The following is an 18538-nucleotide window of genomic DNA, read 5'->3' on the forward strand; positions in this document are numbered from 1 at the left end:
GGATTTTCAAAAACAGAAAAAAATCGGAGAAGTGTCACAAAATCTAGGCAATTCTGCCACATATTCTTCTGATCTGCTTTGATTTCATCACATATGTCAATCCAAATGAACCTTCTTAAACATGGCAAGGTGCAGATTTGCACTGGAGACTTAGCTGTTGCTTATCTATTTTCACAGAATTAACAACAATCTTATTCAATAATCCAGAAAACAATAGGGATTTATTTGACATAATTTACTTGAATGATTATTCTCTTTCACTGCATTCATCCAATCACTCATCAAGAATACAGTAAGTAAAAAAAAAAAAAAAAAGAATACAGTAAGTATTTTTTAGGTGATAAGCACTCTGCTAAGCAGAAAGAGTGATGATGATGATAGTCACTATAGATACTGGAAATGTACCAAATCCTGTATTAAACGTTTTAACTCTATTGTCTCTTTTAATCTTTCTAACTTTTTACATTTGATACTGTTAATATCCCCATTTACAGATGAAGAAACTGAGGCATAGAATGCATAAATAACTGACAGGGTCATACTAACAGAAAGTGGTAGATCAAGGATTTGAACTTGGCCATTTCTGTTTCACAGCCCATTCTATTTGCACTTATCTATATATACATGATAAAAAGATGTAGACGGCTTTCTCTGCGGAATCACCATGGCGGCTGGGACCCTGTACACATATCCTGAAAACTGGAGGGCCTTCAAGGCCCTCATTGCCGCTCAGTACAGCGGGGCTCAGGTCCGCGTGCTGTCCGCACCACCCCACTTCCATTTTGGCCAAACCAACCGTACCCCCGAGTTTCTCCGTAAATTTCCTGCTGGCAAGGTTCCAGCCTTTGAGGGTGACGATGGATTCTGTGTGTTCGAGAGCAATGCCATTGCCTACTATGTGAGCAACGAGGAGCTGCGGGGAAGTACTCCCGAAGCAGCAGCCCAGGTGGTGCAGTGGGTGAGCTTTGCTGATAGCGACATAGTTCCCCCAGCCAGTACCTGGGTGTTCCCCACCTTGGGCATCATGCACCACAGCAAGCAGGCCACAGAGAATGCAAAGGAGGAGGTGAGGCGAATCCTGGGGCTGCTGGATGCTCACCTGAAGACGAGGACTTTTCTGGTGGGCGAACGTGTGACGCTGGCTGACATCACACTTGTCTGCACCCTGTTGTGGCTTTATAAACAGGTTCTGGAGCCTTCTTTCCACCAGGCCTTCCCTAATACAAACCGCTGGTTCCTCACCTGCATTAACCAGCCCCAGTTCCGGGCGGTCTTGGGGGAGGTGAAACTCTGTGAGAAAATGGCCCAATTTGATGCTAAAAAGTTTGCAGAGAGCCAGCCTAAAAAGGACACGCCACGGAAAGAGAAAGCTTCTCGAGAAGAGAAGCAGAAGCCCCAGGCCGAGCGGAAAGAGGAGAAGAAGGCAGCTGCCCCTGCTCCCGAGGAGGAGCTGGATGAATGTGAGCAGGCGCTGGCTGCTGAGCCGAAGGCCAAGAATCCCTTTGCTCACCTGCCCAAGAGTACCTTTGTGTTGGATGAATTTAAGCGCAAGTACTCCAACGAGGACACACTCTCCGTGGCCCTGCCGTACTTTTGGGAGCACTTTGATAAAGATGGCTGGTCCCTGTGGTACTCCGAGTACCGCTTCCCTGAAGAGCTCACCCAGACCTTCATGAGCTGCAACCTCATCACTGGAATGTTCCAGCGATTGGACAAACTGAGGAAGAATGCCTTTGCCAGTGTCATTCTGTTTGGAACCAACAATAGCAGCTCCATTTCCGGAGTCTGGGTCTTCCGAGGCCAGGAGCTTGCCTTTCCGCTGAGTCCAGATTGGCAGGTGGACTATGAGTCATACACATGGCGGAAACTGGATCCCAGCAGCGAGGAGACCCAGACGCTGGTTCGAGAATACTTTTCCTGGGATGGGGCCTTCCAGCATGTGGGCAAATCCTTCAATCAGGGCAAGATCTTCAAGTGAACATCTCCTGCCATCACCTAGCTGCCCGCACCTGCCCTTCAGGGAGAATGGGGGTCATTAAAGGAAACTGAACATCGAAAAAAAAAAAAAAAAAAAAAAAGATGTAGACGGCATGGCCTCTCCATGTTTAGGAAACTAGATAGATAAATTGACAACAAAAGAAAAATTCTAAGGCATGTATGGGATCATGATGCTGAAAAGTATCATAGCGATTATCTAATCAAAACTCTCATTTTGCAGAAAGAAAATTGAGACCTAGCTAGGACAAAATGCCCAGTGGAGTGCAGAACCACTTTTCTCTACTCCTAGTGCTACTCTGCAAGTCTAGGTCCTCATCATCTGTTACCTGAACTATTAAAATAGCATCATACTGTGTCTCTCCATCCCCAGTTCCATTATTTTCTATTATAATTATATTTATATATAATTCTATTATAATTATAATTAACTCAGACCTGTTAATGTTGAATTCCTTAAACTCTTCATAATGGTTTTCTCTTCCTTTTTGCTGAAGGCCCAGCTCTGCCTTATCAAGCACCAATCTATCCTTCTTCCTGCTCTGGCTCCCACCACTGCTCCAGCTGGTCAATAATCCATTTCCACAATCCTGCTGTTTGGCTTCCTTCCCTTATGTGTTTGAGTATACTCTTCCCTCTGTCTAAAATGCCTTCTCCTTTCCTAGCCTGTGAACTTGTTCATCCTTCAAGAAGCAGCTAAGATATCACTCATTAAATCATTTCGTTCTCCAAACTCCTTCCTCTGCATTTCTATAATATTTCAGTTATACTCAATATTAGAGACAATGACTTGCTTATCTTTTATTCTTGCTTATCTTTTATTCTAACACCTAATAAAGCACATGGATGACTCATAGTAGGTCTTCAATACATGCTTGAATGAATGAATGAATACACTGAGAGTACTATGGTTTCTTGATTTCCAAGTCAATTTTTGCCCCAATAGCTTTCATTCAGTCTTTTAGTTCTTCCAGTAAATATTCATTATATTTCTTTGTGCCAGGTACTCTGCTAGGCACAGGGGTCACAGTGGTAAAAAGGCAGATAATGTCCCTGCCCTCATGGAGCTATTTCTACCAAGAAATGCAGATAACAGAAAATAACAAGCAAATAATACCAGGGAAGTAACAGATAGCAGATAAGAGAGCGAATAACTGAGGAAGGCCATCTTAGAAAGAGGGGTCAGAAAAGCCTTCTCCAAGCACTTAGTATTCTAATGAAGATCTCAAGGATAAGATGTCTAGCCTGGTAAAGAGTTGGGGCAGAGCATTTCAGGCAGAGAGGACTGCAAGGCAGTAGGGAAGAAAATGATCACTATGATCAAGGAAAGAAAGAGGCTTATGTGGCTCTAGCCACATTGGTGAAAATGGTTGGAGAGGTAAGATGGTAAGGGCAGCCACAGCTCATGAATGCTTTGCATGCTTTGTAGGCTATAATGAGGAATTTGGATTTCCTCCTAAAAACCATGGGAGCTATGGAAGGGTTCCTAGCCAGTGGAACTGGCATTTAAATGCACATTTAACCTGTGCATTTAAAAATGAGGGAAATGAATTGAAGCAGGGCAAGGGTAACCATAGGAAGACCAATTGGGAAGTTCTTGCAGAAGTCCAGGCAAACAATGGTTAAAGCGGAGTCACTGGAGATGGAAGAAACACATACAGATTTTAGTTATATTTGGAAGATAGACTCAACAGGTCTTGGAAATGTATTAGACGTGGGCAGAAAAGAAAGGGAGGCACTGCAGTTTATTTTTAGATTTTATGGTTTGAATCATTGGTTGGATGGCATAATTTTACTGAGATGAGGAAGACTTAAAGTGAGAAATAAATTTAGGAGGGAAAATAAAAAGTTCTATGTTTGTACATACCGAACTGATATTAAGAGTGGACATTTTAAACTTTACCATGGAAAACTGCTCTTAAAGTAAACAAACCACCAGATAACAGTAAGAATGGCTAATGATCATTGGGTGCTTACCATGTCAGCCCTTGTTTACATATTAAGTTATATAATTCCCCAGACAATCACTCTATAAATAAGTTACTATCGTGACCTCCATTTTACAGATACGGAAAGTAAGGTATAGAATGGTCAAGTTACCTCCCCAAGGCCTCACATTTGTAAGTGGCAGATTCAGGATGCAAATCCAGGCATTCTGATTCCAGAGACTGGCCTTTTAATCTCTGTATAAAGAAAAAGTAATGACCTGGTGCCAGGAATGTAATTAAATCTTACTTATTTCTAAATAAAACCAACAGGAGCACAGCTCTCCACACATTACATGATAAGATTTATTATACACTGATTTTTTAATAAATGACAAATCTGTTGCTAAAATAAAGAACTTTTCTTATCATGAATGCCATTATAGAAATCACATTATGTACTAGGCACCAAGTAGAGATTACTGCTCAGCAAGGACTTCTCCCAGAGGAATTAACTGGATCCCCATTTAGCTCTCTTATCCAGTGGCAATCACCTGCAGGCACCCATTTCCATCCACAGTTACCACTTCAGAAACTATTTATTGACCACCTATAATGAGCCAGGCATTGGAGTAAGCATGGGATCTACGATTCCCTGCCTTCATGGAGCTCCCGACTAGAGACAGAGACACAAAAAAATGAAACCACCAATTAAACTGTGATATGTGCTGAATGTAGTACACACGGCTGGGGGACCCAACCCTACATGGGGGACAGTAGGTAGGATTTAATCAGGACACAGCTCAATATTTCTTAGCCAGGGAAGAGAAGGAGCTGACAGAGTACTTTGGACCTGCTACAGGAGCATTTGTGCCATTTGACACAGGTAGCAGCTAGTAGGTTTCCAAAACTTCCAACGGAGCAAATGTGGAAATGCCTTTACCTGTTCTTAACATGAGTGCTCCAACCCTGCCCCTGCCCTCCTCTTTCCGAAGGCTCTCCCTGAGTAACCCAATTACAACCACCTCATCCTGATGACAGATAATCCATATCCAAGCTTGACTCAATGATCCCTTCAGCTTCAGCCCTGAATCACACTAGACTTTACTGCTTGAGTGATTCTCAAACAGCATCGATTCAGAAGAGACTTCACTTCCCCCATAGCCTGCTCCTTTTCCTACATGCCCTGGTTCCACCACCATCCACCCAACTACCTAAGCCAGGACTGAAATCATTGCCCTACTTTTCTCCTCACCCCAGCCCTTACTCAACACATCAGTCACCAAACACTGTGAGCTCCCTCCTTAGCATCTCTGGTTATTCGCCTGCCCTACCACCACCATTGTCACAGCATTCGATCAGCCCTTCCCGGCCTTTTACTGCAGTGGCGTCTTAAGTGTCTTGCTGCTGCATCCCCAGTCTGTTCTTCATACAAGTGCCAGAATAATATTGCAAAAATGCACGTTGTGGTCTTCCCTGGCATCAAAGCCATCAACAGCTCCCCATGGTTCACAGACTAAAGTCCCAACTCCTGTGAAGCCCTCTGGTATTTCATCTTTTCCTGCCTTTCAGCCTTACCTTTTGCTAATAACCCCTCTTCTTCTAGTGCTTCACACTCCTCCCACACCAAACTACTTACAATTCCATGAACTCCTTATGTGGTTTCAGACAGCAAGCTTCGGCTCATACTTCTCTCTCTGCTTTAAACGCCTTTCAACACTATCCCCACACCTCGACCCATCTTTCGAGTCTCAACTCACGGATCAACTTGTCTCTGAAGTTTTTTTTGATTACTCTGTCTCTGCCCCAAATAGAACTGACCTTTTCCTCCCTTATGTCCCCACCACTTCTAGGGCCAAATGTTTCCAGAGCAATTCATTATAGTGATCCCATCAGTCTAGCACGATGCCTGCCTATCAGATAGCTTCATCCACAACAACACAATTCATGGACCAGTACTTATTATCCAGCAGTAGTAGGTGCTGTGGCTAAATGTTGGAGAAGTGGAAAAGGCATATGAAACAATCTTTGCCCTCATAACTTATTTACAGTCACAAAATAAAAGTCTTCAGTCTAAAAGTCAAAAGCCCTCCCTGGATTTAGCCTGAAGTTAATATAGTTTAAGCTGGTTTCATGTAGTTTAAGGGACTTGATTTATAGAGGCCCCTTCTAAAGTTCTGTGCTAATTTTATATTTTTAACTTTAGGTCTTTATTTTCTTAAAGTGGGCCCCAAATTTGGACATATTTGAGGCTCCACAAAACCTGCACCCACCTCTGGTTCCAAGACTTAGATGATTATCTGTAATCACAAATTTTTGTAAATAAAGCCTAAAGAAAAGTCAACAGCGATTTGGGAGGGTTTGCGGGCGCGGCACAGGCCTCCTCCTGTGCCCACAGACGGAGCGCTGAGTGGGAGTGGCTCAGCGCCACCCCCCAGTCCTCCCCTGGAGTAGAGCAGGAGGGTGGGGCCTCCGACCCAGAGTCTCCTACTGTCTCCCTCCTTTCCTACCACCCACATGCCCTAAAAGAGGAGTGAACTAGAAAACAGTGAAGGAAAAGAAAGGTGACAAATACTTCAGGAACAGCAGAATACCGAGGTTCTGAGCTACGAACAGAAAATGCATCACGCTGGCTCACTCAGTGTCATCAGGTTCACGCCGATCCTGTGACCTGACTAAAATTTCAGATTAAAACATGTTTGCTGTGGTGAAGAAGTGAGGGGAAGAGGGAGGTTCGAAGCAGGAGAAAAAGGGAAGAAGGACATATGACAAAGACAAAGAACATGACTAATGAGTCCAGTTCTTCCTTGTGTCATTTGTGGCCTCATGGAATAATGAGCAAAAGGAATAATGGGCTGGGAATCCGTCATCCACATTCCTTCTCCCTACTTCACCCCTCCTTCAGCATTTCCTTCAGAATCAAGCCAGGCCCTTGACACAATAGCTCCATGTGACAAAAGGGAGAAAGAGTGTTGGCGAACCTAAGTTTGTGTGCCTGTTGCACAGGGAGGCCAAACAAACTGAAACATTCAAGTTTGGAGCAGAGAAAGGTTTATTGCGAGGGCCAAGCAAGGAGAACAAGCAGCTCATACTCAGAAGACCCAAACTTCTCGATGGCTTTCAGGGATGAGTTTTTAAAGGCAACATTAGGGGTGAAGGTTGCAGAGTGCATGACTTTCTTCTGATTGGTTGGTGGTGAGGTAACAGGATGGTGTTTCAGGAATCTCAATCATCAACCTGGGTCTGACCAGTCTGGGGTCTACAAGCTTGTGCTCAGCATGAAGTCATCATCCTCCACCTGGGTGGGGGGTCTTAGTTCCTGCAGAACAACTTAAAGATACGTGTTGGATTGTTACGGGTATCCCTTGAGGAGGAACTAGGGATTAAAGGAAAATGACATACCAACTTTATAAATGAGCAACTAGACCCAGAGTGGTAAGGGACTCTTCCAAGTTTACACCATCAGTAAGGGCCAGGATTGTGTTTTATCACTGAACTATTATTGTTTCTTGTCTGCTTTTCCTTGTTTCTGCATTCTTTCACTTCCCTTATTAGTTACTGCTTGAATCCTTGGAAATCAGGGAAGGCCTAGGAGACTAAAGCCTTTTTCTGCAAAGGCGTCTGAGTCCACTTCCTGGTTCTGGCTTGGGTAGGACTTAGATCTTTCTAGGCCCCAGCACAGAAAAGACTATGGGTCCACCACGGCTCCCATTATGTAATTCAAATAACACTTTAATATTTTTAATGACACATAACTTACCTGTACACTGAAATTAGGACTACTATTTTTCTAGATTTTGTGAGTTTTACATTTTGAACGAGCTGGTTAGAGTTGATCTCTCTCTCTCTCTCCCCTCCCTGATACATGCTTGGTTTGCCTATTCTAACACCGTCCTGGCCCTTACTGACGGTGTGATTTTGGCAGCGTTCCTTATCACTCTGGGTCTGGTCACTCATTTATAAAGTTGGTGTGTCATATTCCTTTAATCTCTATGAGTTTATCAGAGATCATTCTCTTTCATCTTTTAAAGCAAAATAACAATTTAAAGTACTTCTGCTCTGGGGCTTCCCTGGTAGCGCAGTGGTTAAGAGTCTGCCTGCCGGGCTTCCCTGGTGGCGCAGTGGTTAAGAGTCTGTCTGCCAATGTAGGGGACACGGGTTCGAGCCCCGGTCGGGGAAGATCCCACATGCCGCGGAGCAACTAAGCCCATGTGCCACAACTACTTAGCCTGCGCTCTAGAGCCCACGAGCCACAACTACTGAGCCCACGCGCCACAACTATTGAAGCCCATGCACCTAGAGCCCGTGCTCCACAACAAGAGAAGCCACTGCAGTGAGAAGCCCGCACACCGCAATGAAGAGTAGCCCCTGCTAGCCACAACCAGAGAAAAGCCCACGAGCGGCAATAAAGACCCAACACAGCCAAAACTAAAAAAATAAATAAAATAAAGTACTTCTGCTCTAGTTTGTACATCCTACCGACTTGTACAGCATAGAGAATTCCAGTCTGGATGAGAGAAGACATCCTGTGTATGTAGTGATATGTTTCATTTTACTCATTCTGTAAATATTTACTGAATGTAAGGTCGGATCTTAACAAACGGCACCGCGAAACAAAGGAAAGCTTCAAGGGAGCTTTATTAGGGAGCGCTCCCGGGCGAGGTTCACTGGTCCGAGAGAAAGGGGCCAGAGAAGTCGCACCCGGGCGAGGGTTGGGCAAGATTTTATAGGGGAAGAAGGGAAAGGGGTGTGGTGAATCTGGGAGGGCGCAGGGTATTCCTTATTTGGTGGTCTTTTCGGGTATCCTGGGGAACGGTTAGTCCCGCCCCTCGGAAGGCGGTAAGCTGGGCCGGGTGCAAAGTCCGCAGGTCAGTGCCTGGAACTGGGTGGTCCGGAATGTCTCCAGGTCAGTTTCTGGAACTGGGTGGTCCGGAGAGTTTCGGTCTGATGCAACCTGTGAATCTGATTGTGTTCCCCTGCCTCGGGCCAGTTGGCCTTACACTGAATACCTATCATTTAACAGCTGCTGAGTGTACAGTGATGAGTGGAGCAGACATACTCCTTGCCTTGTCCAGTTTACTTCAATGGAGCTTGCAGTCTATTGAATACAGTTGTGGAGCCTGGGAACAGCCCACATATCTGATTTCCAGAACCTATCCTCTAGGATCTAGTATGGTGGTGAGGAAGCTGATTCTGCAGTCAGGTGGCCTAGGTTCAAATCCCAGTGCTGTCACTTCCTTGCTTTGTGACCTTGAGCAAGTTTCTTAGCCTCTCTGTCCTGCTATTTCCTCCAGGCTAACAATAGCAAGTCCACATGCCCAGGGTATATTTCCTGACACACATGACTGTTTTACTGCCAGATCTTGTGCTGTGGCTCAGGGTTGCTCAGGACTGTGGGTTCAAAAAAGACGGCTGTGTACTTCCTCCACAGAGGATGTCCAGCTTTAGGCCAGAGAGGGAAGGATGAGTCTTCCCAGTTTGTGTCTTACTCTGGCGTCTGGGTTAAGCAGCACTATCCAAACATCATACTGAGTTTTCAGAGAAAACAACCTTCCTGTTTTTACTCAAAGCCCATTCAATCTTCCCCACCCTCTCCCCTATGTTTGAAAAAGTATCCTTGGCAGCTTAAATTAGGAGATCGGGTATAAATGTAACTCGGATTTCATCTGTCTCCTGGTCCTTCTCTTTGAGCTCCTCAACATCCTCCCCCAACCACACACAAAATAATGAATCCACTTCACAGAAAAATATTGCTGAGAAATGTGGACTTGACAAAGCATTTTATGGAAACAAAGGAAGAGAAAGTTCAGAGCACACACTCCAGAGCTGACCATTTGAAAATTCCTTGTAGACATTTTTCCATTTCTCTTTTCCAGATTCCCTTTCCTGCCAGGTTACTAGCAAAGGTGCCATTCTTTCTCCTCCTGGTGTCACCCATCCCCATAAAATTGCAAAGATGTAAAAATCAACCCTCAAGTTCATCCACGTCAGAAAATACACTCAGAAGATGTACTATGCTTACTTCTCTGGCTTCCCAACTTCACTGATTTCATGGCCTGAGTATTCCAGCTCATGAATACAAACAATCAAGAGTTTTTTCAACCAACGCTTTAAGCTGTTTTTAGCAACAGGCTTGGTCTGGGCACCCAAAACGTCAGGTTGCCCTTCACAGTTTGTGCAGTCTGATGTTGAGTCAAGTTGCCTGATCACATTGCTTGGTGATCAGCCTAATACAAAGTCATAGTGTTTAAATCATTATGCTGAGATTTATGTTTCAATGAGTCAGTTGCATTATCTTTCTGCACCATTTTTGCCTTAAGCAATAAAACACAGCTGTAGAAGAATGAGAGATAAAAAAGATACAGTTAACAAAGAATCCTAATTCTGGACCCCTTAAAGGAGTCCAAGCCAGAACTTAGACTGTTTTCATTGCCTTGCCCTGTTTAGGATTTTGCTTGGTTGGCCTTCACATTAGGAAAGTTGATTGTTTACAAATGTTTGAACATTTTTCTCACACACCCATGTTTGGGTGTGCCTTTGGAATAACAAAAGATGAGTAAAAGAATTTAATTTGATCCTCATTTTGAGCGAAATATTGAAAGTAAGCAATAAAAATTGGAAGTAGGAATATATACCTGGATTCCAGCTTGTGAGTTTGTTTCCACAACACATATGACAGAGGCCCTTAAAATAGAGTGTGAGACTATTCCAGTGTAAGACTGCAAGGGAAGAGAGATCACGTAATTCAAACTTCGCCCATCACTGATGAGGAAATCAAATCCCAGAGAAGTTATGTGACCTGTTTAGCATCACACAATGGAAGGAATTCCAGGTCAAGGTCTCCTGATTCCCAGGAACTTACTTCTTTCAATTATATTATGCTGTCATGTAATATGAAGGTTCCCTTTTTACCAAAAAATCATATACATGTTTAATAAACTTGGTAAATTTTGTTTATTTTGAGTACCTAATGCCAGAGATTTATGAAAAACAAGCAAAAACAACCTACTGGAGTTCAAAAATAAAACAAAAACCAATAGTTAAGAAAAAAAAACTTTCCATTACATGATGTAGGTTAATCTTTCTGTTTCCCAGTATCTTAGTTGTCTTTACCAGCACAGTAATTAGAAAACTAGGAAACATCAAAGTTAGTTAGGGATGTCATTATTATTAAAGAAAAATTTTTTATTATTTACAAACTTTATATTTTGAAATAGACTTAGGAATTTACTTAGATATTTAGAAATAAAAATTTTTCATCCGGCTTCTCGGCCATTATCACTACTTATGAGACTCAAATAAATTATAACTAAGGAGCTATAGAGCTGTATGTAGGTGAGGTGGAATGTGAACTGAAGATCTGTCAGGAGTGAACCTCAGAATTTTAAATAAGTGAGGTCAGAGCTAGAGACAGAGAGAGGAGACAAGTGTCTTCATCATTACTCATGATAAGGCTGCAGCAAATCACCTTGACTGAGGAACCATGAAGGTCTGTTTGGTATTAGAAGCAAATTACAGAAGTGATCATGTCAGGACAGCTCTGATGGATCTGATTTGGTGCATCCACTCTTATCACGTGAATAATTATATATTCAGAGTCACATATTTTTACCACAGATATCATACAGTTGTAATTTCCCTCTAAGGGAGCAATAATAACTCACACTTTAGATTGTTTTTGGATACATTAGAGCTTTAACCTCCTATTTCAAATACATAATCCAAGATTCTAATAGATAATCCCAGCTCTCTGTTGCCAGCACATTCCAGATTTCACAGGTTCACAGAATTTTTAGTCACCTAGGAGTAATCAGATCCAGCAGAGATTTGTGTTTGTTTTCTTTTGTTTTAAGTATAGGCATAGAAAGTTCGCTTATCTAGTACTGGTTTTGCTCCCCATCTGCAAGAGATCAAAGTTAGTATGGAAAGTATCTCTGGCATGGGTAAGTTGTGAAATCAAAACAACTGCATGTGTCAGGAGAGTTTACTTTTTGGATAGACACTCATGAGCAAAAACTGAAGAAGGGGTAAACATAATACATATTAAAATAAAAAGTGCTCAGTCAACCAAATATAAAAGGAGATTATAAAAATCAAACTCCATAAAATGAGTAAAAAAGGTTAAAAAATGCCAACATTATTAGCAAAAATTGCCAAGAGTATCAAGAAATATGTTAGGTAACTAGTTGTGAAGGATGACTATTAAAAGAAATATCATTTCTTCCTGACAGAGTTTTTGCTCCAAAATGAACACAATGATACAAATGCTAGCAAAGAAAAAAATATATATTATTGCCGGAGAAAAAAAATTCCTCTAACTTAAGTTTCATATTTCCAGAAGTTACTTAGCTATTTTTAGGGTTTTTCCTCCAACTGGAAATTTGATGCATGTGGGGGGAAAAAAAAAGGTTAATGGAAGAAACAAATCAGAGGACAGAGTTTATGGAAAATAGAAGGATAATGAGAACAGAAGACTGAATCAAGATGGTGCAGGGATGATCCATTTATTCATTCTTTCTTTTTTTCTTTCTTCAACAAATAATTATCGAGTGCCATGTATTCTTCTAGGCACTGGGGATACAGCAGGGAACAAAATAAAGTACTTTCCTTTGTGTGGCTTGAGGTCTAGTGCCGGGTGGGCCAACTTTTTCTATAAAGTATTTTAGGCTTTGTGATCCATACAGTCTCTTTCATGACTACTTAACTCTGTTGTAAATGTCAAAGCCATCAGAGAAAGACAGACAAATGGCCATGGTTGAGTTCCAATAAAAATTTTAAAGCCTAAATTTTAAAATTAAATTTTTTAATTAAAACGGATGGCAGGCAGATTTGTCCTTCAAGCCATAGTTTGCCAACCTCTGTTTTAAGTGGAAGGAGACAAGAAAATGTATAGTATCATTTCAGGTAATGATAACTGCCTTGAAGAAAAGTAAAACAGGCTGAGGGGATAGAAGGCAATGATGTGGGAAAGCTGTTATTTTAGATTGTTAGAGAAGGTCTTTGTAATGACAATGAAGCAGTGAACCTGAATGAAGTGAGGCTGTTAGAGAGGATCCAGTGCACAAGTGGAGGGTTTGATTCTAAATAACAGCATGGATAATTAATCTGTTATAATAGGAAAGAAGGCAAAATATAACATTACAGAAGCAGGTAAGTTGGCATATATGGTTGGAAGAATGTGGATGTTTTCCTGGATCACTGATGGAAAGTGGCTACAATGAACACACTTACCCTCTTCTCTTAGTGTTATTGCTATCCTTTATTCTCTGAAGACAATAAATTCAGTAAGTATTGTGGGCAGGTAAGAAATCTATAGAAGGAAATTTAATAGCAGTTTTTAACGGAGGCAAGAGATGTAGTTGAGGAGGAAGTACATTCCGGGAATGACTAGTGGATGGTGCAACAGCTTTGAAGAATATCATATGACCTGGACTTAGGAATCAAAATCACATTGCTTGACTGAGAGCATGTATTCTGATGTGCAGTGACTGTTATTACTTAAGGAAAGTAGGAAGTGAGCAGAAGAATTCAGAAAATGTTATTAAAAGTTTAAATATTTAATCAGCAATATTATCTATCCCTGGGGGCCATGCAGGGAGAAGTAAAAGGCAATACTTAAAGAAAGGTGAAGTTTTCTATTAATTTTATGTAATCAAAACTCATGAGAAAAATTGTGATAGAGACAACTGCAATATAGGAAAGAATATGGTATATAGTTCAGAACTGGGAACAGATATAAAGAAAAATTAACGATATTTAAGAATTATCAATATGTATGTAACATTAATTTCTAAGCACTAAAGCACTACATATAAAATCTTACTTCATGAGAAATGAATTCTAGAAATCACTCATGTCCAGACAACAGTGATACCTGTAAGTCACAGCTAACAGTGCCTCCCCTGAAATATTACATCATACCATGTGGATAGTTAGTGGGTGTAAACTATATTTCAAAATAAGAGGGCAAAGGGCTGTCTCATTCCTTATGCCTGCTTACAGTTTGACCCTAGACTGCCTGAACTTCAAAACTTTTGTTCTCCAGGAACAATCAACTCTTAAGGCAATGTTTGTCCAAAGAAATTAGCAACTGACAAGGAATCTTCACTTCAAGATCTAACTTCTCAAAATAAAACCATGAGGTTTGTATGCTGACCATAGAAACAAATCCTAATTCAAGCTGATGTCCCGTCAGAGAGCAGCAGTGATGGTCACACTGAAGAACAAGCCCTCTTGTCCTGCACTAAAAGCCCATGGGTTTGAAGGGGAAGCAATGGAGAAAAGGCAGATTGAGCTGCCAACGTACAACACTTATAACCAGGAAGTTCCATGCGCCCTTTTCAGCTAAGTAAATGACTCACTGTTGTAATCTTGAGTAAGTCACTTAAATTCCAAGTAGTCAACTTCCTTCCACCTAGTAACAATGACTTAATACTAAGAAATCCTGAAAATCCGAGACAATGTCTTTTTTATGATTACCAGCAGCTAAGAGTAATGGATGACTAAGGAAAAAAAGAAGGAAAGAAAGATCGACAAAGCAAAAGTAATTCATTCTTTATTATAGTATCTCCACCACTAAGTTACTAACATTTTCTCTAGAAATGTTCTTTTTGAGGTATTTTAGTATGGGTGCTGGCATAGTTCATTCAAGAGCTAGGATTCAATTTTTTCTACTCAAACAGGTTTTCAGACTATGGCTCTTTGTCTAGGTGAGAATAGTGTGCCAGTGTCTTTTTCTGAATTCATATGCTGTGTGTTCATGAATCTGAGTCCTAATCTGCTAGTTTAATTAAAGAACTCTCACCAATTTAACAAAAGTTCCAGCTGTAGTTCAGGAAGCATGACCTCACTTATTTGGATTCAGATTAGTCACTAGAAAGAGTGAGGGCTTCAGGCAGGTCACTTTTCCACAATATAAAAAGTAGATTTAAAAATTTGTTTTATTATTATTTTTAATAAACAAATAAAAAAGGAAAGAGTATAACATAGGGCTTAAGTATGTAGATTTTAGAACTTATAGACCTGGCTTCAAATCCTGGTTTTATTTACTAGCTATAGGTGGCAGGAAAGCTACTTAATCACTCTGTCTCAGACTTATTTGCAAAATGGGGGCAGTGAAGCCTCATCCATTCATATTGCTGTGATAGTTAAACAAGAAAAATACGTGTACAGAAAATTACACATAAAGTATATAGATATAGCATGAGTTTAGAATAATTTTATTTATTTACTTTTCAGCTACTCAATGCTTTTAACAAATTTTTCTTTAGAAAGCAATTTCTCAAATTCCTCACAATTACCCACCAAGTTTTGAGTAGGTATCACATCAGTGTTTTGCTTTTCCTTGGGGACAAATATGAATTTTATATCAAATCCTAGAGCTTACCTCAAAGTATTATTTCATATCCTCAAAATATTAAAATTTTCAGTTATTCTGAAGAGATTAGTATTTGCACATCAGACATCAAAATGTAGATCATTGTTCTGGCAAATAATATCTTGTAATCTAAGAGTTTAGCAAAGCAGAAATGTCTAGGAAAAATACGAATAAAAAAAATAGAGGGACTAATCCTTACCTTCTTTAGCCTCAGAGTATAAATAATCCAGTCTTGTAATTACATAGCACTTTATGCTTTGTACAATAAAAATAAAACAAAAGGCACTTGTGACACTGTTCTCTGAGAGCCAATGACATGCCTCCTTGCCTGTCACATTTCCTAAGCCAGGACTTGAGAAATCAGGTGACTTGGCAAAGAAAAATAAATAACATGTATATTCATGGAAAGCCCATAAACCAGGACTGATGAGAAACTTAAACACAAGCAAGAGTCTACTGCCCTATTATTGTTTTTGCCTCTTGCTCCTATTGCCTTTTATCATCTCTATTGATGGCAAAAGAAACTGTGAGCATGGTAAGGAAAAAAAGAGATAGCTAAAGCTGACTTGGCACTCAGTCCTGCAGGTCAATGAGAACACAGAATTTGATCTGACCTTTTTAAATTCTTCACTGTAACTTTGGTCTCTCTCTTAACTGAATTATGGATCTAAGGTTGGTTTTGTCTTTAATGTTCTTCACTGAATATTTTTATTAAATGAGTACTTGTTGTTGTAATTGTTGTTACTGCTGCTTTGATAATTAGTTCAATAAAAATGGCCACATCCAAATGGTCAAGGACAGACCATTGGGAGGAAGTGGCCAAGATGGTAGAATAGGAATACCCTGAGCTTACCTCCTCCCATGGGCACATCAAAATTACAAATATTTACAGAGCAACTGTTAATGAGAAGTTTTAGAAGACTAGGAGAAAAGATCTTCTACAACTAAAGATATAGAGAAGGAACCACAATGAGATGGGTAGGAGGGGTCAAGATGTGGTATAGTCAAAGCCCATAAGCACAGGTGTGTGACCCACAAATGGGAGGATAATTACAATTGCTGAGATTCTCGCCAAGAAGGGAGGGGTCTGAGCCCCACATCAAGCTCTCATGTGTCAGAAACAGTAATCTGAAAGGGGACTGGGTCGGACCCACTTGCTGATACTGGAGAGCCTCCCAGAGAGGCAGGAGGCAACAGGAGCACACCCTGGGGACATAGACACTGGCAGCAGCCATTTTTGGGAGCTCGTTCCACCACATGGACACTGGTGCTAGCAAGCTCCATTTTGAAATCCTCCCTCTAGTGTAAGCACCAGGACCCAGCACTGCCCACTAGCCTATCTGTACCAGTACTGGGACGCCTAAGGCCAAGCAACTAGCCAGGCAGAGACACAGTGCCACATAATGGCAGGCCTGCTCCCTTATGACCCTCTGAGCCTGCAGCCACCCCAGATCCAAGCCCTGTCCACCAGAGAGCCCATGATCTGGCCCTGAACACCAGTGCACTGGCACTAGCCCCAGGACCAGCCCCACCCACCAGTGAGTAGGCACTAGCTCCAGGACGCCCTGGACCCTGGCCTCTCCCACTAGTGGGTCAAACACCAACTATGGGACCCCCCCACAGGGTCCTGCAGCCAGAGACCCCAATACCTGGCTCTACGCATGAGTGAGCCAGCACTAGCCCTGTGTCCCCATGGGCCTCAGCTGTCCACCAATAATAGGCTGACACCAGATCTAGAATCCCAGGGCCATGCAGCCAGAGATCCCAGGACTCGAGTCTGCCCAACAGTGGGCCGCTACTAGCCCCAGGACACAGCCCACCAGCCAGCAGGCAGGCCCCAGCCCTGGGACACCCTGGACTCCAGCAGTGACCCCCAGCAAGCCAACAGCAGCTCTGGGAGATCTTGGGTCCCTCATCCAGCTGCCCCTGGAATCCAGCCCCACTCATTAGCAGGCCAACACAAGCTTTGAGACACCCTGGACACTGCAGCCAGTGTCTCAGGAAACAGCCCAACATACCAGCAGGTCGACACTAGATCTGGGACCCCCGGCCCTGCAACCAACCACTCCAGAACCAAGCTCTGTCCACCATTGACCCAGCACCAGCCCTGAAATCCTCTAGGGCCCCACAGACAGTAGCCGTGTGACCACGCCCTACCCAACAGTGGACAGCAAGCTCTGTACAAGACAGGATCTGGCAACCAACTGAACCAGGCACTAGCCACACCTACTAGACCACCCACAGTAGCCAGGCCACCACAACAGAAGTACCCATACAGTCCAAATAGGAGGCAACCCTAGAACATATAGCTCTGGTGACCAGAGGGGAGTGGGCTGCTGGGATGCACAGAACATCTACAGAAGACCACTTCCCTAAGGTTAGGAAATGTAACCAACCTACCAAATACATAGAAATTTTAAAAAGCAAATTAGGCAAAATATGTTCCTTTGTTTGGAACATATTTCTCTGTTCCCTCTTAACAAAGAGTTAGAAATATAAAGAAGTACCAAACCGAGCTTAAAAATACAACAACTGAAATGAAAAATACACTAGAAGGAATCAATAGTAGATTAGATGATACGAAAGAATGGATCAGCAAGCTAGAAGACAAAGTAGTGTAAATCACTGAATCTGAATGGCAAAAAGAATAAAAAGAAATGAGGACAATTTAAGAGATCTCTGGGACAACATCCAATGTACTAACATTTGCATTACTGGGGTCCCAGAAGGAGAAGAGAGAAAGGAAGGAGCAGAGAACATATCTGAAGACATAATAGCTGCAAACTTCCCTAACCTGGGAAAGGAAACAGACATTCAGGTCCAGGAAGCACAAAGAGCCCCAACCCAAAGAGGACCACCACAATACATACTGTAATTAGAATGGCCAAAATTAACAATAAAGACAGAAAATTAAAAGCAACAAGGAAAAGCAACAAATTACATACAAATTACATACATAAGGCTACCAGCTGACTTTTCAGCATAAACTCTGCAGGTGGAAGGGAGTGGCACTATATATTTAAAGTGATGAAAGGGAAAAACCTACAACCAAGGACCCTCTACCTGGCAAGGTTTTCATTCAGATTTGTTGGAGATACCAAAGGTTTATAGACAAGCAAAAGCTAAAAGAGCTCAGCACCACCAAACCAGCTTTATGAGAAATGTTAAAGGGATTTCTCTAAGTGAAAAAGAAAAAGCCATAACTAGAAACATGAAAATTATGAAAGGAACAATCTCACTG

At 41.9% G+C, this 18538-nt stretch overlaps 1 protein-coding gene and 1 long non-coding RNA gene across 3 annotated transcripts; one reads left to right on the forward strand and one right to left on the reverse strand.

Annotated features, from left to right (window-relative positions):
• Nucleotides 1-651: 651 nt before the first annotated feature.
• Nucleotides 652-2068, forward strand: LOC132520002 (elongation factor 1-gamma-like). Its single transcript, XM_060148651.1, has one exon. The coding sequence runs from the start codon at nucleotides 665-667 to the stop codon at nucleotides 1976-1978; it is 1314 nt and encodes a 437-aa protein (XP_060004634.1). The 5' UTR covers nucleotides 652-664; the 3' UTR covers nucleotides 1979-2068.
• Nucleotides 2069-6954: 4886 nt separating this feature from the next.
• On the reverse strand, nucleotides 6955-15520 carry LOC132520005 (uncharacterized). 2 transcript variants are annotated; one of them, XR_009540407.1, is made up of 2 exons: nucleotides 15497-15520; nucleotides 6955-10253 (listed from the first exon to the last, which is right to left on the reverse strand). It is a non-coding gene; the product is annotated as an uncharacterized LOC132520005 (long non-coding RNA). The 2 variants fall into 2 exon arrangements; XR_009540406.1 differs by lacking the exon at nucleotides 15497-15520 and adding an exon at nucleotides 10556-11081.
• Nucleotides 15521-18538: the final 3018 nt, after the last annotated feature.

This window comes from Lagenorhynchus albirostris, chromosome 4 (assembly GCF_949774975.1).
Source record: "Lagenorhynchus albirostris chromosome 4, mLagAlb1.1, whole genome shotgun sequence".
Lineage (NCBI taxonomy): Eukaryota > Metazoa > Chordata > Mammalia > Artiodactyla > Delphinidae > Lagenorhynchus > Lagenorhynchus albirostris.